General features: G+C 39.9%; 1 protein-coding gene and 1 non-coding gene across 2 annotated transcripts in view; one reads left to right on the forward strand and one right to left on the reverse strand.

Annotated features, from left to right (window-relative positions):
* Nucleotides 1-421: 421 nt before the first annotated feature.
* Nucleotides 422-23,738, reverse strand: part of LOC131679484 (protein sickie-like) — a 259,274-nt gene continuing 235,957 nt past the window's right edge. Inside the window, exons 3-5 of the mRNA XM_058960218.1 lie at nt 23,535-23,671; nt 22,841-23,024; nt 422-2,328 (exon numbers count right to left, since the gene is read on the reverse strand). Coding sequence (XP_058816201.1) covers nt 639-2,328; nt 22,841-23,024; nt 23,535-23,671 — 2,011 coding nt within the window. The 3' untranslated portion in view covers nt 422-638. The remainder of the gene's footprint in view (nt 2,329-22,840; nt 23,025-23,534; nt 23,672-23,738) is intronic.
* On the forward strand, nt 11,783-11,855 carry Trnas-gga (transfer RNA serine (anticodon GGA)). Its single transcript has one exon. It is a non-coding gene; the product is annotated as a tRNA-Ser (tRNA).

A 23,738-nucleotide genomic window follows, 5' to 3' on the forward strand; every position in this document is an offset into this window, starting at 1 on the left:
AGGCATATTGATGTCTAGACAATAAGTATTTTCAGAAATTAATTCAATAGTACATTAACCTACAAATTTACGAATCTCACAATTTGGACAAGAGCATTGGGGAAATACAGAGCTCTAAGCATCCAGTGATTTAAAGAAACACAAATTTTACAATATTTCAGAAATAGTTTCATTTAACATTTTAACATATGCAAATAAAGGAGAATACGGCAACACTGCAAACCACGCTTCCATCCCACACACGCAGCAACCATCGTCTGGAAATGGCGCTGGGCGTATGAATGAAGGGTTCGTGTTTTTTTTCTGCCGAGCCAACCCAAACCCGGGGCATGATGACACCATCTTCCATTTTCATTTGGAACATAAATTATTCGTGTCAATACAAGTCTTTCGCTAGATAAGACAGTGTTTTACTTGTTGTTTTAGGTCAACGATATAAATAAGCTTGTATGCCAGCCGATCAGTTGAGTTACGAAAAGTCGTCATCAATGTTTGAATACATATAAATTTTATACAATAATTTCGTTTTTTTTTTCTCACCCTAGAATAATTAAATCTAAACGGTGCCGACCCTTCAGTCACGCAAACATTTAAAACCACTGCAACAAAAAAAATCTAATGTTTATCAATTTCCCCACTCACCTTTCCTCGATCGTAGTAGGCAGCGGAGTGCGGTTCCTCAGCGAACTGATGTACTGCTGCCGACCGGCCGCGGTTAGCATGCTGATGCCTCCACCGGCACCACCTCCACCACCACCCTCCGAAAGGTAACCATTCTCGATAGAGTCCGAGTAGCGGGCGGGAATTTTTCGCAACGCATCCCCATCGCTGCAGTAACCCTGGCCTCCTAGATCTTCGCAGTATTCGGACATGAAGAGATGCCCGCGGGCGCCACGCGTCGGTAATGTCACGTGACTATTGTAACCGCGTAGCAGCGGCCTCATCGGGACGACGGTAATTTGTTTTTCCTCCTGCTCGTAGATGGTACCGTTCGGTTGCTGGCCCGTGTTCAGAATTTTGTTCGGGACGGTATTGAACTTGTTGTTGTTGGCGTTGTTCAAATTGACATCGTTGAACAGGAAGGATGGTGATGATTTTTGAGGGGAGTGCAAGCCCGACAACTGCTCGGAACCACTTTCGGAGCCACTGGGTCTGTAGATAACACCACCACTAGATTCGCTGGAATTAGAGTGCTGACCGACGGAAGCACCTTGCGTTGAGTTGGAGTGCATGCTGTCACTCATACAGCTCGGGATCTGGTGCTGATGGGGATGCTGCTTGTGAAGAGGACTTCCGAGGACATTGTTATTCCCACTGACACTAATCGGGTTCACCACCGTCATTCGTTCACTGTTGTTGTTTGATATGTTGTTCTGCTGCGGAGGTGGATGTTGATGGTGCTGTGGTGAAACTAATCCGTTTTGAAGTCCCCCGAACCCGGCCAGTGCCCGGTCTAATTTGGCTATGTCGTCCTTTTGCTTGAATTCCTGCTGAAGCTGCTGTGGTGGTGGTTTGCTTGTTCCCTTCACGGCGGCCATCGGTTTCGGAATCCCAGTGCTTACTGACGGTGGAGCCACCACCGTTTTCGGTGGCTGAGTTTGCTGCTGCTGCTGCTGCAGTAAACTAGTTTTACTTTCGGATTTTGTATCAAGTTTTCTGCTACCCGACAACGACGACGACGACGACAACGAACCTCCCACTGGGGCAGGTTTCAGTTTGGATTCTGTCTTTGGATTGCTGGCGTTGGTCGACGTCGTCAGGGCCGTCGGAATTTTGTGCGCTTTTGGCGTGATCGGAATGTGCGTCTCGAGCTGGTCCTTACTCTTCCCTTTATCGACCAACTTTCCTGAAACCTTTGATCCAGCATCCTTCGAGCTGGACTTGGACGAGATAAGCTTCGATGATTTCGATGATGATGATGACAGTTTGGCAGTGTCCGTTTTTTTGATCCCCGATTCTTTAATCTTTCCCACTGGTCCCTCGTTCAGGCTGAGGCTGGAATCACTCCGCTCGCTTCGGGCGGAGGAAAATCCACTGCTGGAACTCGTTCGCTTCGATGTGGTAGATTTGGCAGTCTTATCCTGTTTATCTTTGCTGTTGAACAGTTTTAGCTTCTCTAGCATCGATTGCTTCTGCTGACCGCCCCCGTTGCCACTGTTCGCGGCTGGACTGGGCAGATTGGTAACGTTTCCATTCGGAACTAGGATCACGTTGTTTAGATTGTTATTGTTGTTGTTGTTTGGATTATTGTTGTTGTGATTGCCATTGCCAGCTTGGGTCGCATACGGGCTAGCTGGGATCTTGCAGGTGGACTGCGGCAGGCGGAGACTGAAACGAAATGGATATCGCTTAGTGAGTTTTGGGGAAGTGAAACTATAGAGAATCGTATGTAATTGAAATATTGCACCACAGTCACAGGTTGATTTATTGGTCTGGCGTTTTTGTGTAAGTTGGGAGGATTTGTTGGTAAATTTAGTGATTTGATGATTATTTTAGTGGTTTACTGCAATAGATGGGTTTATGCATTCTTTTGTCTCGGCTTGGTTTTGCCTGATAACTTTTTCAATATTACTTTTCAGTACTTTGTTCTTAATTCTACAAAATTGATGCTTCGAATTCTTTTCTTTTCAAATTTTCAAGCGAATTAGTAAGTGTTGCATAGACTGCCCAGAAAAATAATGATTTTTTTAAAACTCAATCGGCCCACCCCTGAGTCGATTCCTAGTCCCACCAGGAGTACTTGTTCCAAATGTGAAGCAAATCGGACAAGTCTAGCTACCGGACCAACGTGCCTGAAGTTTGCATGAGATTTTTCGACAATTTACATGGAGAAAACCCACTAACTCGCATTTTTGCCGCTAGGTAGCACTGTATGTATTGTCAAAACTTTAATAGGATGAAAAGTCCAGCCAAAATGGCAGAAATTTATAAACGTACATTAGGTTCGTCATTTTTTGGTTATATTAGGAACTGAAACTAGCTGGGATGATAGCGTAAAAAGTGAAGAAATTTTCGGCACTGGTTTTAACGTATTCAGAGATGACCGAAATCTTCACGAATCTCAAAAGAAGTCTGGCGGGGGAGTTCTTGTGGGTGTTTCGGCTCAATTTAATTCAGAAATTCTATTCACAGTGAAGTTTAAGGAATTTGAACATGTGTGGGTTAAATCAAACATTGCCGGCGAAATGCATGTTTTTGCCTAGGTATATCTCCCACCAGAGCATGCTAATATAACATCGTACGAAGCTTTTTCCAAATTGCTGAACAAATTTTATCTGAACTCCCAGCCGAGGTTAAAGTTCACATTTACGGAGACTTTAACCAACGCAACGCAGATTTTATTCCGGACTCTGAAAACGAACATATTTTAATTCCAGTCGTGCACACCTAGAAAAAGTCGTGTAAATTTACGTCTCCTGACCCTGACATATACGAGCATCAAAATGACTTAGTTTTACGTTTGGTTTTAATTTTACATGACGTTGATTTTTGTAAATCGTGTAATTTTACTCAACATATGGCGTTAGTTTTCAATGGCAGTAAGTGTAATTTTGTGTCATTGCGCATGTAAAGAATATGTTTCACGTTAAATTAAACGGACACGGTAATGTTTCGTCATTTCGAAAATTACAGGTTGCTAAATTTTGTCATGTCTGCAATTACGTCAATGATAAAATTCATAATTTTTTGGTGTGTGGGAGAAAACGAAACATTGCACTATATTTTCTACAAAACTGCTAGCATAAGACTAAATCAAATAAATCACGTAAAAAATCGACAGGTGCTATCTTGATCTTTTATTTACAAACATTCAGGAAGACTTCTGTGTATCTGAATCTAACTCCTTTGTGGAAAAATGAAGCATTCCATACTGCTATTGAATTTTCCTTATTCATTCATGAAACTCAAAAACCCAGCGGTTGTGACTTTGAGGAAGTCTTTGAATACCATAAAGCCAACTATGACAACATCAGGCGGAAGCTAAGTATTGTCGACTGGCAAAATACCCTCAGAAATGAGGGAAATATTGTAACCGCTGTGGACATATTTTATAAAAATATTTTCAAGATAATTCATGAAGAGGTGCCTATTAAGAAGAAAAGACGACACGACAACTCGAAGTATCCCGTTTGGTATTATAGACAAATTAAGAGTTTGAAAAATAGGAAGCAAAAAGCCCATAAGCTATATAAGAAAAACCAAAATAATGAGCACTTGGAAAAATGTTTCGACATTCGCGATAAACTAAATATGGCCATAGATTCTGCACTTGCGGATTATAACTCAAAAACGGAACAGCAGATCAAATCTTGTCCAAAGAATTTTTTCAACTACGTCAAAACTAAATTAAAATCAGACAATTTCCCATCAACAATGCACTTGGATGACAACGTACGTGATAGCTCGGGAGAAATCTGCAACCTATTTGCAACATTCTTCCAAGAAATATATACGACTTTTTCTGAACAAGACCGTGATCGCGATTACTTCGCTTTTCTTCCCGATTTTCCTTTGGATATTAGTGTCAATCATGTCATAGTGGAAGACATTTTCAATTCTCTAAAACATTTAGATGTATCAAAAGATTCTGGCCCTGATGGAATCCCACCATTATTTATGAAAAACCTAGCAACCGAGTTAACTTGTTCTGGCTGTTTAATATGCCATTGCAATCGGGACAGTTCCCTAAAATATGGAAAAAATCTTTTTTAGTGCCTATATATAAATCTGGCAAAAAATCTGACGTACGTAGGATAGCCATAATCTCCTGTATTCCAAAACTTTTCGAATCAATCATTAACGAAAAAATATTTCTTCAAATAAAAAACAGAATTTCCAACCTCCAGCATGGCTTCTTCAAAGGTCGTTCAACCTCAACAAACTTACTAGAATTTATTAATTATACACTGATTGCAATGGATAATGCAAACTACGTGGAGGCACTTTATACAGACTTTAGTAAAGCATTTGATCGCATTGACATCCCAATGTTACTTAATAAATTGACAAAGATCGCCATTGAGCCTGGGCTACTTACATAGTTAGAATCATATCTCTCCGAACGTCAGCAAATAACTAAATTTAAAGGAAAGGAATCTAATCCAATTAAAGTCACCTCAGGAGTTCCATAAGGCTCTCATTTAGGCTCTCTATTGTTTATTTTATACGTGAACGATATCTTCTTCATTCTCAAAAAACTGAAAATACTAATTTATGCGGACGATATGAAACTTTATTTGGAGATAAGAAATGTCGAGGATATTAATACATTTTAAAACGAAATACAAATTTTCCACATGTGGTGTCAAAAAAGCCTCTTACAACTGAACGTGAAAAAGTGTAATTCAATAACCTTTAGTCGAAAACGACAAACACCGAATGTTGAGATTACCTTAGGAAATCAGACTGTAGTAAAATGTGAAAGAATTAGGGATTTAGGTGTTATATTAGATTCAAAGTTAAATTTTATTGATCATTATAACACAATTATACAAAGCTAACAACATGCTCAGTTTTATAACACGCTTTAGCTATCATTTTGAAGATCCTTATACAATAAAAACATATATATTGCATATGTTAGGTCGATATTGGAATATTGCAGTATTATTTGGTGACCTTTTTCAAGCAGACATGAAGAACGAATAGAATCGGTACAAAAACAGTTTTTATTATTTGCCCTTCGTAAATTAGGATGGACAGCATTCCCTCTGCCATCTTATGAAGCACGCTGCTTGCTTATCAATATTCAAACATTAAAGGAGCGTCGCGAATTTGCAATGCTCTCGTTCATTAATAATATCGTTTCGCATCGTATCGATTCAGCTGAAATTTTATCCAAATTGAACTTTTATGCACCTTCACGACAGCTACGAAATCGAAGTACACCAAATTCTTTTTTTGCACGGGGGATGCGTTCCGTGCAAAAAACCGTGTAAAAAAAATCCGTGCTATTTCGAAAAACCGTGCAAAAAAAATCCGTGTTATTTTGAGAAACCGTGCAAAAAAAAAATCCGTACTATTTTGAGAAACCGTGTAAAAAAAATCTGAATTTTTTTATTAACAGCCATTTGGTTATCGTATTTAACAATGAATACTGTTGGACATTTTAAATGCACAAGGGGGCTGTCAATGTGCCCAGTAGAAGTTTTTTAATTTTTCGAGGAGGTTTTTTAAGAAAGATGTAATTTTTTTATTTGTTAAAAGAAGTTATTGTCCGTTGAAAAGCAATAGTTAAAATGGTAAAATGTTTCAACTATTTAGAATTTGTTAACTTTTTGTAGATTACACTGTGCTACAGCGATTTTAAATTTTTAAAATGAACTAGTATAGCAAATGCGATACAAAGTAATGTACACACGAAATTTTGAAGCAAAAAAACATTTTTTTGGGACCTTTGCCACTAACAAAATTAGCTACGTTGTCATTTTCAGCCGATTTTCGGTTTTGTAACATTTTTTGAACGAAGAGAACTAGATCTTTCGAACAGTATGCGATCATATACAGTTTGGTAAGAAACATTGTTCGATTCTGGGACAACAATATTAAAATTGTCATTTTTTGCGATTTTTTCATGTAAATTGTTATCTTTTCATTAAAAGAATTTTCATGAAAAGTAAAAAAAATCATTTTGATACAAAGACTCTCTTGCGCAATTGAAATGTCAGAAATTGTCAATTTTCAACGGCCTATTGCTTGGCTTTTACTTAATTAAATACTCTTTCCTGATAAGAGGCAGCAATTGTCATTTTGCAATGTTGACAGACCCTTTCTTTGCAATTAAAATTTCCAAAACTGCATTTTGATGAAAAATTCTTTCCTGAAAAGCTGAAAATTCGCTACTTTACACTTAGCGAATCTAGTTTTTTTTAACGACTGCAACCTGTGCCCGGGTTGATATCGGTCCGTCCCGCGAGGCAAACTTTGCAAAATCGTACGAAATGGCGACTATCTGCCAATTAAACACCGATCTTTAGGAGGACGATAAAGTTTTGTGCATGTGTGTCTCAAAAAGTGTGATGTCCTCTAATTTGTCTAATTCTGAAAATTTTTCTCCTGTCAGTGCGTTTGAGTCGTCTGTATCTATATTAAACCAATTTAGAATTGGAACCGCCTTTTGTCTTGTTCCTATTCTTTTCTTTCGTCTCCTAGGTCTGAAGCGGATCAATCGACTATTAATAAATATGATAAAAGATGCCAGCAGTATTGGCCCTTATTCGCAAATACTTTATTCACTACAATTGTGCTATATTTCTTCTCGATCTTATAACAGAATTTGAAAATTTCTGTTCTAAATAGTCGATATTGGTAGTTGTTATGATGTACCAATAAGCTAGAGTAGTGACAATATTTTTCAGTTCCACAGATACAATCTCCCTTTATTGGATACTTCAGAGTTATTTGCATCTGCTTTGGGAGACCACCAATCCTCCAAACGACTCAATCTGCTCGAACCGAATGCACATTTATACCACTGAGCATTCAACTCGACACCACACCATATCACACCGAGGAAGCGATTTGTTATTTCCAAGAACCAAAGCTCGAGTGAAACAATCAACATTCTCGTAGGTGCCAGTCCTGCACATCTTCTTGGAACCAGCTAACATACCCAAGCTCGACAGCTAGCAGAATTCACATATATCTCCACCCAAGCGAAGTGATCAATTCACTTGTAAGTAGGACCACTCATCCACAAACCATGAACATGAACACATCCGTACCAACGAGAATGGATCATACCAGACGAAGGCCACAGGTCCAGCACCAACTTGTCCCATCTCAGTAAAAAAAATAGACTTGTGCCTGTCCCTAACTCTTTGAAAGCTCTATTTAATCAGAGATCACTAATTGGTTGGTAAAAAGAAACATCAGTCGTTATCTACTCAGACCAATCAATACGTATTGCGTATCTCTGAATATTAAAATCTCCGCTATCAGTTTCTAGCTTATCAAACGGAACAAGCAAAATTAATATACTTTGTGTAGTGGCACTACCCGGGGAAACTTGGCCATATACCAATTGCTTCATTGCCAATGCGATGTGATATATGAATCGGAATATTATTTGATGATATCTAAAAAGCATACAATCCTATATAAACCATTGCCCAACATTATTGATTTTCAACTACCATAACATGAATTTTGAATAACAACTCATTTCCTAAAATTGAAAAATACGTGATTTTTACACATTGGCAGATCATCCCCATTTGCATTGCAAATATCCAATGCCATTTATTTTCAGCTGCCGTTACTAAATGCCTATTAATTTTTTTCTCGGTTTCTCGAAATAACACGGATTTTTTTGCACGGTTTTTTTCACGGGATGATCAAATCATTAAACTTGTATATCGAAATAAGTATTTTATACATAAAAATCGTATTATTTTGCAAAACCGTGCAAAAAAAGTCGTGCAAAAAAGTGCGTGCAAAAACAGAATCCGGTGTATATTTTCAATAACTCCTTTTCGCACAAACTATGCAAAATATAGCCCCATAAATCGAATGATGTCTATTTATAATCACTATTGCGACTCAATTGATTTTACAATGTCTAAACTGAAACTAATCCCGATCAGAATGAAATAACAAGTTTAAAACAGAATGCAATTTTCATAACACATTGTGTTATAAATTAGGTCTCGTTAGTAGTTAAAATAACAGAAAATTATAACAAGTGACAACGCGAGATATGTTTTTGAAATATTTTTGTTATGTGTTTCTGATCGGGATACAATATTTTATACACAAAAGAAATTCTAACGCGTAAGAGGATGATTTTGTAAAAGCCGAAATTGCTTCATTTACGCTAAATTCACGAAATATACAAATTAGTAATTAAGGCAATCTTTAGTCTACATCGATTGACGAAATAAATGAATAAATAAATAAATAAAAAGTATGCATCGTATTATCACTGCAAGTGAAAATAAGAAAGATAATTTAATTGTCTACAACTTTGTTTTAGACTGCTAGTCAATCCGGCTTTATTAAAAGAAGTTAATAAAATTTTCATGCAATTTTCCATGGGGCCTAGCAGTGCATGGTTATGTATCAGTACTCGATTCCCACGAACTGTACAGTTTTGTGAAATAACCGTTAGGTTTAGCTCAATAGTATGTTCAGAAGAATTATACCACATAATACGAGTTATGTTTTGGTTAGAAAATTTTAGTTCCAACTGTGACCGCATAGAGGGCACCAACATTAACTTTTCATAGAAGAGAGATAGAATATCGAGATGTTCGGGAGAGTTATTGCAAAATGTCTGTTCTACAACTTTGTGGAAGACACCTAATTTCTATCTCTCTCCGTTGAAAAGTTAGTGTTGGCGCCCTCTACGCGGTACAATGCGGAACTAAAATTTTCTAACCAGAACATGACTCCTATTATTTACTACAATTCTTCTGAACATACTATTGACTTGTACTCAACGATTATTTCACAAAAAATGTTTAGTTCGTGTGAATCGAATACTGCACAGCTAGGCCCCATGCAAAACTGACTTAGACATCACTTCGTTGAAAGTTTAATAACTTCTTTTAACAAAGCCGGATTTGCTAGCAGTCTTCGACAAATTTGTAGACAATTAAATTGCCTTTCTTATTTTTTTTACAGTGATAAAACGATGCGAACAGTGCCACCTAGCGGCGAAAATGTGAGCTAGTGGCTTTTCTCCATGTAAATTGTCGAAAAATCTCATACAAGCTTCAGGCACGTTGGTCCGGTAGCTAGACTTGTCCGATTTGCTTCACATTTGGAACAAGTACTCCTGGTGGGACTAGAAATCGACTTGATATCGAATTAGAACTTACTGCGTTGAAGAGTGATGTAGTTCAACCTATAACTTCGGAAGCGGAGCTCTTACCAGAAGAACAATGGGAGCGTTGTACCGTTATAACTGAGTGTGTGCAAATCGGTTCTGCCATATCTGAGAAGTTTCAGTGAATTTATTTGACACACACGTACACTAGACGCCTCAGCAAAAAAAACGAATTTTGAAGGACGTCTGCTTCAAATTTGAACCAAATCGAAGAAGTCTAGCTATCGGTCTAACCTGCTTGAATTTTTATAAGATCTTTCGACAATTTACACGGAGAAAACCAACTAACTTGCATTTGTACTGTCAGGAGGCATTTTATGCATCAGATTATCAGTAAAAATAAGAAGGATAATATAATTGCCTACAACTTTGTTGAAGAATGAAAGTTAATCCAGCTTTGTAAGTAGAAGTTCATACACTTTTAACGAAGTGATACCTGAGTCACTTTTGCACGGGACCTTGCAGCGTCTGGTAGTGAATCAGTAAGCGGTACTAACGAACTATATTTGGCTTCAAAAAAAATGGGTTTAGCTAAATAATACGTTTGGAAGAATTTTTATACATAGTATGGTTGCCTACAAATATTTTAATTCCACATTTTATCATATAGAAAGCGCCATCACCAACTTTTAAAAGAAAGAATAGCCTATGGGTGTGCTACAAAAAGTTACTGAAAAATGCCTTTTATACAAATAAGTAGAAGACACCAAATTTCTATCTCTCTCTGTTGAAAAGTAGCTGTTGGAGCCCTCTATGCAGTGAAATGTGGAACTAAAATTTTCAAACCAGTATAAGATTCGTATTATACACTAAAATTCTTTCAATCGTACTATTTAGCTAAATCCAACCATTTAGCTAAATCCAACCATTTCCTAACCTATAAAGTTCGTAGGAATGAGGAAAAAGGTATCGGAATATGTCCGTTATTTCTCAACGGGGTTCTATACTTGAGTGGGTCTGAAATTTCGTTTTTTTGGTTCTTTCCTAATAAACCTTCCCTCAAGAACGTTTCTACAAAATTTCCAAAGAAGCTGACTATTAGAATTATAAGTTACAGAACTAAACCTGCGTAACTGTTCAATTTTCGTGCATCCTGGGTTTTCCACAAAAGACAAAATGCGCATATATTTGGAATTCAAAAAAAAATCTTTCGAAAAGTAAGATGCTTGAAATTTTGTGTTGGCTTATTCACGGAAAACAACAACGATTTTTCCTGGAGATGTTTTATCAGTCGAAATCGCATCTTTCACTTCCGCTTACATTTTCAGCGAAGGGAATGTTGCAGTTTTGAAGATTTTTCAAGCATTTGGGGGTATCTTGTGGTGCTAATGCTCATCAGTTTGTCGCAAAGGAGAATGAGACAAGAATCTACTAAAGCGAGAAGAATGGCCCGTCGTAAACATCATAATAACATTCCTTGTTTTGACGTGAGTCTTCCTATTTTCTTTTTTCGCCGCAAGACTATGGCAGTGGATAGAGCTATGCAGACAAATCCAGAATTTGTACCGTTTCTTCATTCTCACCGTTCCGGTCATTCTGTCTGTTTTCCAGTGGACATATTCATAAAAATCGTTGAAAAAGGAAAAAAACAAAGACTCACGTCAAAACAAGAAATATATATATTCCATCAACGGCTGAATCTGTCGTTAGCATCTGCCGATAGGCTTTGAGGGCAGACTTAAACATGCCCCTCAATAAGTCTACCCACTGCCAAAGTCTGGCAACGGCTGAGTTAGCTAAGGGGGCAAACAGTGATCATAAATATCTCAAGCCTTGAGCGCAGTCCACTGGACCTAAAATAGATAACGAGAGAGATTTGGCCCGATCGATGAGAGGGACAGGTGACAATCTGCTTATAGGAGTTATTGGGGGTCGATAGGTCAATTAGGAGGTATTGGAGGCTGTGGCGGTGATCACGATACTGTTGGGAATATGTGATGACATCATCACAGTTCCTCGATGGTGGAGTGGTTATCACACCCAACTGGAGACTGGGAGATCGCAGGTTCGATTCCTGCTTGAGGACATGTCTTTTCTCGGTGTTTCCAATAAAAAGGTGAATTTTCACTGTTTCTTCATTCTCACCGTTCCGGTCATTCTTTCTCTGTCTGTTTTCCAGTGGACAGGTTCATAAAAATCCTTAAGAAAGGAAAAAAGACACACATCAAAACAAAGGAATGTTCAATTGGAAGTTTGGAACTTTATGCCGCTTGGCTTTCAGGGGATCGACTGCATTCTGCACGACGGGCTGTAAACTCGCAACTTCGGGATCGTAGCATTGCAGGAACTTTGTTTGGCGGGACAGAAGGTGTAAAAAGCAGGCATCCAGCAATCATATTCTACCAGAGCGCGGCCCAACACACGACCTGGACTTTATGGTATTGTATTGTTTATTGGGGCTTTAATCTCGATGGGCCGATGGACCTTTAGGCTTTATATTGCTCGAAGAGATTCGCCCACGCTTGATCAAGTAACAGCGAGAGAATGGGTGTAGTGAGAAGCAAATGCCGTTTCTGCAACTACCGTATCATCAACGTTCACAGCCCACGCAAAGCGAGACCCACGAAAGAGAAAGATGTAAGTCAGTTATTGGAGCAATATCAAGAAAATTTCACTGGTGCAAGCCTCACAGAAGAGTCAGAAATAGTAAACGCACACTCATCAGCTGTTTATATGGCTTCCCGGACATACTGACACGATTGGTTGCCAATAAATACGCCAAAAACAGAATGCATGTCAGCAAGAGGTTCGAAGAAAGAAACATAACACATGCCACCGATAACATCGATTTATGGTGACGATGTCGTCGAGGTGGTCGATGAGTTTGTGTACTTTGTATAACTGGTAAGCAGATAAATTCGGAGATGACTTCCGGTAGGGCTCGGTACGCTACCGCACGAAGCAAACCATCTACAAAATATTCAATGGGTGGGTTCACCAATGGAAGACGGCGTATGAACCACGAAATGCAACAGTTGTTTGGAGAACTATGCATAATTGACACTGCGAAATTTACGCGGCTGTGATGGCTTGGGTATGTCGTCAGGTATGTTGCCCTCTTTGCCTCCCCTAGCGTCACCACTGCTTGGGAAATCTGTAAGTGCATTAATAACCAACCTATAATTTCTGAACCGAAAAACAGATCGAATTTTTTTTTCCGATAGCAATAGCAATTTATTAGCAAACAATGGAAGTAAAGTTTTAACCGTCTTACGTCGTCCATGTGGTTACAACGAATTTGATTTACCATTGATGACCTACAAATCCAAATAGTCATCCTCATATCATAATAGAATTTACTGTGTTACCACACTCTTCAACCTGTTATATCTGAACTGAAACTCTTACTGAAAGACTATGGAAGCGTTAGGACTAAGTTTGTGTAAATTGGTACTGCTAAATCTGAGAAGATTAAATGATATGCCCGGAAGTAAAAACGAATTTTAAAAAGATGGGGTGGTAATGTCTGTGATATAACCAGAATGCCGTGACTGCACTTCGGCCTGTTAATTGAAATCTAAAAATATTCAACGGAATCACGTTTAAATGGTAAACTTTTCAATTGTTCTTTATGGCAATTATGGTGGATCTGAAAAGAACCTTTGATGTTGGCGTTGGATTTGATGCGTGATTCGTTGAATTTGAAAATCATTGGTTCGATGTATGAAATTAGTGAAAATCAATCTCGATCGAAATTTTGAAATTTTTATTCTTCGGGCTAGTTGGATAGCGCTGATAAATACTATTTTGATTGGCAATGAAAAAAGTTGAATGTGGCAAAAATTCGCTATAAAACGCTTGTGAAATTTAGTAGTGTAGTCCTACGTCAACAGTTCAAGCTTGCATATCTTATAATAACGCTCCGCTGATTTTCAAAATTCTGATCAAAATTCAATTGTTAATTTATAGCAAGTTAACAGCTTTAGAATACACATCTGAATTGACATAAATAATTCGAATTAAAATCAAGTCCACGAATAAAAAAATTAGAGAGTGTGCAAGACACGACCACCGTTACTTTGAAAATGCAGCATGACTAGCGAGCACCATTTTTCAGGTCACACATGCATTACGTCATTTCTTTTAATGTTATTGTTCACTGGTTTATAATTCAATTCTTTTTGCATTATGTTTTCGTCCTAATAAGGGCAGTGTGCTGATAACTGTCTTGTGATTCGGATCGGGAATCCTATGAAGCGATTTGAACCTTGCCGGCGATTCGCCTCTGCTGCGTACACATAGGCTAACATTCCCCTTTCGCAGCTCATGTAGAATGAGCACTTTTTGAAACAAGGCGATCTCTTATCAACTTTTCGGTATAGATTTTAGACTAATATTGAACACTGAAGAAGATTATACGTTGAAATACTAGTATCTGATTTATAGTGAAAAGCAACAGTTTTTCATTATTATTTCTATAGTGGAATTAAACAGAAAACATCTGTCTTAATAGGATTAATCAGAGAAGAAGCTCCCAGCACTTTCCGAAACACCAGAAATTCCAAAGGTTCCTTTGTTTCAATTCGAGAATGTCCGCGGCACTGGAACTATCAAACCCTCGGATATTGTGGCTTTTTTACCTACAGTAAGAAATGTGAATACCCCGTTCTTTCAGCGATTGTTTCCTTCGATGGCTAACTTATCGAACGAGGTCACGAATTTGTTCACTGCTTTTCAGCGGAGTTGCAGAAGTATCATCCCAAAAATAAATCCTTTAAATTTTTTAATAAATAACCTAAGATGCGATGCATTCACATTACTAACAGTAACAGTCATTGAATTTGTCGCTTGTCAAGTAACTACCAAAGGCATTTTCCTAGCTAGTTTTAGAAGGCATTTATTCTCATGGTGTGCCATGGGGTTGTCATTATGATGAAAACCGTTCTTTTTTAATTCAGGACATTTGCGATAACTTCAATATTACAATTCTGAACACGGATTCGTCAACCACCAGCGCGCCCAAGCGCATTAGATTTATCCCTCCGCTCGACTTCGCTACAGTTTGATTGCGCGTGGAAGGTAATCCCTGATCCCCACAGTAGCGCCCTTCTGCCGATCGTAGTCTCGACCGCCAATAGCTCAAGGCCATCAAAATATTGATTGGATTACCGCGATATCCGCAACTAACTTCTCGACACAGGTACCTCCTCCGGAGCAAGAATTCAAGTTTTTGACCGACATGATATTCGACACCGCGATTCAAGCTGAAACGAAACAAGTACCAGGCACGGACATACAAAAACGCTCCCCTAATCCGTGGTGGGACAAAGAGTGCTCAGACGTGTACGCGGAGAAGGCCGCCGCATATAAGACCTTCCGGGACGACGAGTTACCCGCTAGCTATCGACAATACGTGACGTTAGAAATGCGAATGAAGAGTTGGATGAAAGCCAAGAAACGTAGTTACTGGCGCCGGTTCGTTGACGGATTAACGAGAGAAACATGGATGAGCACTCTTCGGAGCACGGCCCGGCGTTTGCAAAACCGAAATAGTACCAACGAGTGCGTGGAATATCTAAACCGTTGGATATTCGATTTAACGAAGAAGGTTTGTTCGGATTCCTCACAGGCACAGAAGATCTACCGCGCCGCGTCCCCTTACGATAACGCGAACGAAACACCTTTTTCGACTGTGGGGCTCTTTTGCCGTGTAACAATAAAGCTCCAGGGCCAGACAAAATCAATTTCAACTTGTTGAAAAATCTACCAGACTCTGCCAAGAGACGCTTGTTGAACTTATTTAATCAGTTTCTTGAGGCGAACATTGTACTACACGATTGGAGGCAAGTGAAAGTCATCGCCATCAAAAACCAGGAAAACCAGCCTCCGACCACAATTCGTATCGACCGATTGCAAATGATGCTATCCCGCCTCGACAATTGGGTCGAAGCAAATGGCTTACTGTCAGATACACAATTTGGTTTTGGCAAAGGCAAAGGGACGAACGATTGTCTTTCGTTGCTCTCAACCGAAATTCAAATGGCCTATGATAGCAAAGAGCAGATGACATCCGTGTTCCTAGATATTAAGGCGGCTTTTGATTCAGTTCCTATCAACATTCTTCCAGGGAAGCTGCACCAGCATGATCTTTCAGCGACTTTAAACATGCATTTTTCGCATGGTGATTTATCGACATCACGAATTAGTTACATGGGTCTTCCCCAGGGCTCATGTCTAAGACCCCTTCTCTATAATTTTTACGTGAGTGACTTTGACGAATGTCTTGTTAATTCCTGCACGCTAAAGCAGCTTGCTGATGACGGTGTGCTCTCTATTACAGGACCTAAAGCTGTCGATCTGCAAGGACCATTGCAAGATACCTTGGGCAATTTGTCTGCATGGGCTATTAAGCTGGGTATCGAATTCTCCACGGAGAAAACTGAGCTAGTTGTATTTTCTAGGAAGCGTGAACAAGCACAATTACAGCTTCTATTAATGGGTCAAACTATAGCTCAGGTCTTCACAGTAAAATATCTAGGGGTCTAGTGCGACTCGAAAGGTACTTGGGGATGCCACATTAGGTATCTGAAACAGAAATGCCAACAAAGGATCAACTTTCTTCGTACAATAACCGGAACATGGTCCTGGGTACCCACCCAGGAGACCTAATTAGGTTTATCAAACAACGATACTGTCGGTAATCCGCCGCGAACATACACTTTATCAAACTCGAAAGAATTCAGTATCGTTGTTTACGTATCGCCTTAGGGTGCATGCAGTCGACCCATACGATGAGTCTCGAAGTCCAGTCAGACGTTCTCTCGTTGAAAAATCAATTTTGGGAACTCTCATATCGATTACTCATTCGATGCGATATCTTGAACCCTGTGGTGGTTGAAAATTTCGAAAGGCTTGTTGAGCTCAATTCTCAGACCCGTTTTATGTCCCTGTACTTTGATTACATGGCGCAGAATATTAATCCTTCTTCTTACAATCCCAACCGTGTGCATTTCATAAATACTTCTGAATCTACTGTTTTTTTCGACACATCCATGAAAGACGAGATTAGTGGAATTCCGAACCAAATACGCCCACAAGTGGTTCCAAATATTTTTTATAATAAATTCCGAGAAGTCGACTGTTCTAAGATGTTTTATACTGACGGATCAAATCTCGAAGGGTCCACTGGCTTCGATAATTTAAAAGTTCACCGCCTCCTACAAACTCAGTGACCCTGATTCAGTTTGCGCCGCAGAACTAGTTGCTATTCAGTATACCCTTGGGGTCATTGACAATTTACCCGCAGACCATTACTTCATCGTTTCCGATAGCCTCAGTTCCATTGTCGCTATTCGCTCGATGAAACATGGAAAGCACTCCTCGGATTTTTTGGGGAGAATACGGGAGAGTAGTAGGGAGAAGGCTTTATCTGACAAATCTTTCCAGATTACCTTGGTGTGTGCCCTAGAAGGTGACGTTTATGAAGGCCAATTTGCTTTAGCGATTTTTACAGTATTACTCATCAGAGAACCCTAGAAAGTTGACAAACTTCATGAAGCAGTGGGGAACTAGGAAGGTGGCTACATTCGATAGTCCCCAAGGTATCGACAAATCCTTGGTTCAAGGGGATGGATGTGGGTCGTGACTTCATTCGTGTGATGTCCCGACTCATGGCAAACCATTACACGCTGGATGCACATCTCTGGCGTATTGGGCTCGTGGATAGTGGTATCTGCGCTTGTGGCGACGGCTATCACGACATCGAGTACATTATCTGGGCGTGCACCGAGTACAGTTCCGCCTGGTCTCGGCTAATGGATAGCCTGCGGACCCGAGGAAGACCAACCAACGTCCTGGTTCGAGATGTGCTGGCAAGCCGCGATCTCCTCTATATGTCCCTCGTATACACCTTCGTAAAAACCATCAATATAAAAATTTAACCGCCCCTTCTTATTTCTTCTCTTTCTCAGAAGCGCCCTCTTCCACCTGTACCATACACCCACGATGGTTTGATGCGACTCCAAGGCGACACAAAACATCTCTGTCGAATGAGCCAACAAAAACGGGACCTACAGCACGAAGATCACACGCGCAACTCGAAGTGTTGCCGATCCACAGCTGAGCCGTACTACGAAATCGTGTGGAGAAATCTCTGCCGTCTTGAGGAGGACTACCCAGCGTCCCAGTACATGATTCTTCCTGATGAAAGCCGCCCGAGTCTATAATCTATGCCGTTGATCTCCCGATGCCTGAAACTGAATGTTTATAATTTTCTCCCCCTGTCATCTTTGTCCACCCTCCCTTCCCTGACTCTTATACTCAGAAGTATAACCTTTCCCCCTAAAATATCTTCCGGAAATATTTGGCTGTTCCTGTCTCTTCTAGTTTTAACTATTATATTACATAATCTCGTTGAAAATGCCCAACTCTACTACCACATAAACCTAACTCTAATTAATCTCCCCGAATCATTACAAAATTCAATTAATTATATTGGAATTATATTGGATTCCAACCTGAACTGGTCTGCTCACATTAAGTTGAGAGACAAGAAAGCGTGTATGACCATCGGACAGTGCAGACGAACTCAGACCTAGGTCTCAAACCCAACTACATCTGTTGGATTTACACGACAATTCTACGTCCAATACTGTTGAACGGCTGCTTTATGTAGTGGTAGAGAGGAAAAGTGATGACGGTCTGACCATCTGCGAAGGATAGAGCTCATGGCGTTGTCTGGATATATAGAGAGACGACAACAAACGCAAGTTGTCTGTTACACTGACGGTTCTCTGATGAAGGGATGAGCGGGTGTCTACTGTTGTGAAATGAGTGAAATGAGATTGGAACTGTCTCACTCGCTCGCTACTGTACTGTATTCCAAGCAGAAATCTTCGCGATTATGCGTGAGGTACAATCGGCCCTTCAACAGAGCTTGTCCGGCAAAGTTATAAACTTCTGCTCCGATAGTCAGGCTGCAATCAAGGTCAGACAAATCACGGTCCCTGTTAGTGGACCTAAATCGTAGAACTAAGCATTGCCAATACTATCTGTCTTGTATAGGTAGCCGGACATTCCGGTATTACAAGAAATGAATAGGCTGGGGCAGGTGCTGCGATTGAATTCGTTGATTCTGAGCCCGCCCTGTCAATTTCGACAAGTTGTAGAAAACAATACCGTCTAAGCACCGCAATTATTGGAGAAATCTACAAACGTGTCGCCAAATAAAAACTTTTTGGGTAAACCATACCCACTGATTTCGAAACCCCTTCTACACTTTTCGGAACAATACTGTGGCATGCTGATAAGGGCTTCAATCGACCACTGCAAATTCTATTATCGCATGGCTACTATTGAGCGCGCTGAGTCATTTTCGTGTGATCTTTGAGAATCCGACTGCGAAACCTCATATCATCTGATATGCACCTGCTCAGCAGTAACGTAATTGCGACTTCGAATTTTCGGTTTTCCTTACGTAGACGCAATTGTGTTTGGGCGACTGAATCCTAGTAACATACTAGAGTTTTTAACCCAGTGTGATACAGAGCTTTAGACTTTCTTGCAGGCGATTTGAACTACTTATGAGTTTAGCTTACCTGCTGTTTGTTTCTGTTCTGTCATTTTCCTCACCCTTCCAATTCTACTTTCTCACTAAACCTTCCCTTTCTTTTCCGACCAGGAAATGATGAGAAAACACGACAAGGCACAAATCCCCGACTGCGTAAGGGGAACGTACCACTTGAGCCAGTATATTCTGATTCCCTATGATACGAAATATTGATTGAAAGAGCGACATCTCCGCGATATCAGCCAAAATCAAGTCAACAATAGAGCTTCCTCCGGTGGAAGAGTACGGGTTCCTGGGGCTGCCTAGATTCTCGATACCACGATTCAAGCCTAGACTAAACGCGCGCCAGACGCGAGCTCTTGCGAACGGCCTTCCAACCTATTGTGGGACAGATGCGTAGGCGGAGAAGGCCACTGCATATAAAACTTTCCCGGACGACGGGTTACTGGTTTATCTATCGACAGTACGAGATGTGAGGACCGCGAATGAAGAGTTTGATAAAAACCAAGAAACGTAATTACTGATACTGGTTCGATGACGGACTAACGAGAGAAACATCTATGAACACCCTTTGGAGCACGGTCCGGTATATGCGTAACCGAAGCAGCACTAACGAGGAAAAATTCTCTCAACATTATAGCAGCATGTTATTTTACACCTCTTTTGTAGATTTACAATATTATTTTGTATGATGCTGGGTTGATTTTGATACGATTTTTTTGGTTTGACAACTAAGATTTCAAAATGGTGAAACTCATTAATGCCGAAAGATTTCCTTGAAAACCCATCTAATTACCAAATACTGGTCGCATCCACCTAGAGATGTGGAGTGACAGAGCAAACAATCAAACGTACATAATTCCAATGGAGTATTTATTGCAGAGGTCGCTTATCTTGTGTGAATTAGATTTAGACACACGACTGTCATTTGGGCTGTTACCGTGGGTCAGCTGTGTTAGTTGCGGCGTCGTTTATATATTATTTTTCGTGTTGTTCCGCGAAAACGCATCGTCTTTCGCCCTCAATACAGTACATTTAATCGATGTAATAAATTGTCAAGAGTTTTTTCTTACGTCAAAATTAATGATGAATACGAGTATTGTGTTGGTTTTACGATATTTTCGTTTTTGAAAAAAATACTGGCATCAACATGAAATGTACGCTTGGGGTACGATAGGTCTGCCGTTTGGGGGCACTATAGGTTAGTATTGATTGTCTCACAGGTAAACAACCAAGTGAGCCGGAATGCACAGTTTCAATTCCACACTCTGGCGACGACGAGGACACCGAAGAAGTCATTCGTAAGTACAAAGCCAGACGCTGCTGCCGAAATAACATATTTTTTCAATATTTCCTTTCGCGGTTTCATGATTTTTCACATCATTTGCCACTTATAATTTTCTTACCTGAATGATATCAATTTAATTTTTAAATAATCTGCAGTAGTAATAGTCTTCAAATAAAAGTTGAACCGGTTGATTGATTGATTGTTTTATTTACGTGACTTTAAATTGGTTATTCATTCGTCACGTAAGTTGAACCGGTGGTTTTCTAGGCGTGTACAATTGTGCATTGTTTAATTTAACCTCGAATATTGTGACCTATTGTACCTCCAGATTTTAACAACATCGCAAAAAGTACCTTCAACTTATTTCATTTAGCTTCAAAAATATTTAGCCAGGTATAAAACCATTACTACCAAAACGTTTCCAGATGCATAACCTTTCCAGCGAGTGCTTGTTTGTCAAAATCAGTGCAAAAATACCATCACACGAGCTCGCCAAAAAAACTGGCCTACTCGACCCCACTCTACTTTACAATTGTGTTGTACTTACTACATAAAAAATGCCTCTGTATTTTTATGGAAATACACTCATTGTAAGGTAGCAAAATTATCAATCAATTGTTAATGATTTTAAAAAGCATTGGTTTTAAATTTCACTGGAAATAAAGTTCGTTTATACTTACCTCCCAAGTAACAATTGACGTTTTATGGTAGTTTTATAGCCAATCATAAAACTTAGATTGTACTTGTAGTGTGCTATAAAACTTCAATTGTTACTTGGGCTACTATGATCCTGCATCAATACGAGGAAGACCTGACTTGTCTTTTCGAACGTATCTCGACAAACATACGATTACGGCGTACTGACCAAACACAGTCCACAGTAGTTTATGAAAGAGAAAACTTTTCTCTTTTCTTTACTACCAACATCTGTGATTGGCGAATAATGGTTTGTCCGGAGTTTGCCCTTCAAAGTGGATTTTGACAGCTGGCTTTTACGCCCTAATCACATGTTTGCCGAGAAATGAAAATAATCTTAATCTTTAGATGTTTATTCACGATAAAATTTTTCTGGATTTTCTGGTAACGAGCTTCGGCTAAGCAGTCAATAAACTCGTTACCAGAAAATCAATCTTCACAGTCGTTAAACATCCACACACATTAATAATTTGAGAAATTACTCAAAAACCGCTATCTAAATAATGGCAGAATGGTATGATTAAAAATCAGTGTTCATGAGTGATTTAAAAATGAGACTAAAATCAAAGGTTTGGTACTACTCTCCGTAGCAGAAATAGACCTTTTATTTCGACAGGACTCCGCAGTTGATTCTTAGTGCACAGGACATTATATGGCTAGTGTTACGATACTGCCTACATTAAGAAACTTTCCTGATTGAAACTCAAACATACGATAAGTAGCTTATGAGACCAGTGCGTGCCCTCTGAGCCGCCAGAACAAAGTAGAAGCACTAGATCTTCGATAAATTACTTTATGAAAATCAACAAACATAAAAATAAATTTCCAATTTCTTTGTTCATTTCTCTCCTAACTCGACCGTTGTAAATGCCCACCTTCTCAGCCTACCAACAACACTTTTCCAGCATACTTCATAGTAAGCAGTCAACGGAGGCAACCGTAAATTCAAATTATGGCCCCCGTTGGGACTGCGCGCCGTTTAATCAGTTGTACCCACTCTGTAGGTACGTGAAAACTCTCGGCAGTTTACTGCCAGAATAAATAAACAACATGCACACCGGTTCCACTGGCTACTACTACCAATCTCGCTCCCCTCTTGAGGAGCGGTGTGGCACAGAATGGCGGTGCAATGGTTTAATCGAAACAACTCCACCAAGCGATCCCACAACAAATATTTAAAAAAACGCCTGCTAAGACTTGCCTCGAATGACAACACATTTTCCCTCGTCTAAGCACGGGAGTATCGGTACCTATAGAATTCAGACCAGCAACCACACCATGGTTGCTTAGTTTATCTCCCAGATGCAATGAAAACTCGGAGCTTCTACCCGATCTGGAAGGTGTAACAGAACGGTAGCTAAATTAGTTCCCGCCTTTGATGTTTCAGCTTGTCGACAAGTTACGAAAATTGTTGTTTTGTTTTAATAAAAGGTAATTCGAACAAATGTCACTGAATAACATATCTCAACATCCCGCTGCTCGGGCCACCATCATATTGTTTCATCATCGTTTTGCTTACCTGCTGCCGCCTTTCGGGATCTGCGTTATTATCGCCGTCCCATTATGCTGCGGACTCCCAGGGCAGCTGTTGCCATCGAGGGGGGTGTTTCCACTTCCAGCGCTGAGTCCACCGCCACCACCACCGGCGCCGCCGCTGCCGATGCTTCCAACGAGTGTGTGCTTTTGCAGCCCCGGATGGAGTCCTGGTCGAAGAGAAATGAAAGAACAAACACGTGAGATTGTAAAATACGCTTGAAAAGGGCGGAAACGATACGGAAGGGGGAGTTTTGATAATTTTTTCGGTTGTTATTCAACGAAACTAAGTTCGACGGTTCCCGCAAATGGTGTTCGGGGAGTTTTGTACCAATTATGAGAAAACATATGAGAGTATGAATAAAGGATGAGAAATTATACTTCCATGGTAGAACTGAGGATCGGTTTCGTGTTGTTTTTGGTTGAAATTTGAATTAGGGTGTGATGTAGTACATAAATAATAAAAATGTGCTTCGAGTAAAAGTTTGTCGTTTTGAAAATACTCATCGTTGCTTTTTCATCGTCATAAAACGTTAGCAACAAAAATTTGTATTGGTTAAAAATCATTTCAGTGTGTACATCACATTCAAATTATAAATCACCCTACTACAGTTTGGGCAAACTAAATTAAATGTTAAATATCTAATTTCACCCACCGAATCGGTCCAAAAACTACTCACCCGTCTGCTGGTTCGGGGTCGGTGGTAACGGTCGCACTTTATCCGGTGGACATCGCCGGGCGACCATAACGGTCGCCGGCAAAGGAATAGCCGTACCTCCATTGATCCCTGGTTTGGCGTAGGGCACCGGTAGTTGTCTGCAACGAAGAAGAGCAAAAGAGAAGCATATGGTTATCAATATTAAAATGACATTAATATATGTAA

This window comes from Topomyia yanbarensis, chromosome 2 (assembly GCF_030247195.1).
Source record: "Topomyia yanbarensis strain Yona2022 chromosome 2, ASM3024719v1, whole genome shotgun sequence".
Taxonomy (NCBI): domain Eukaryota; kingdom Metazoa; phylum Arthropoda; class Insecta; order Diptera; family Culicidae; genus Topomyia; species Topomyia yanbarensis.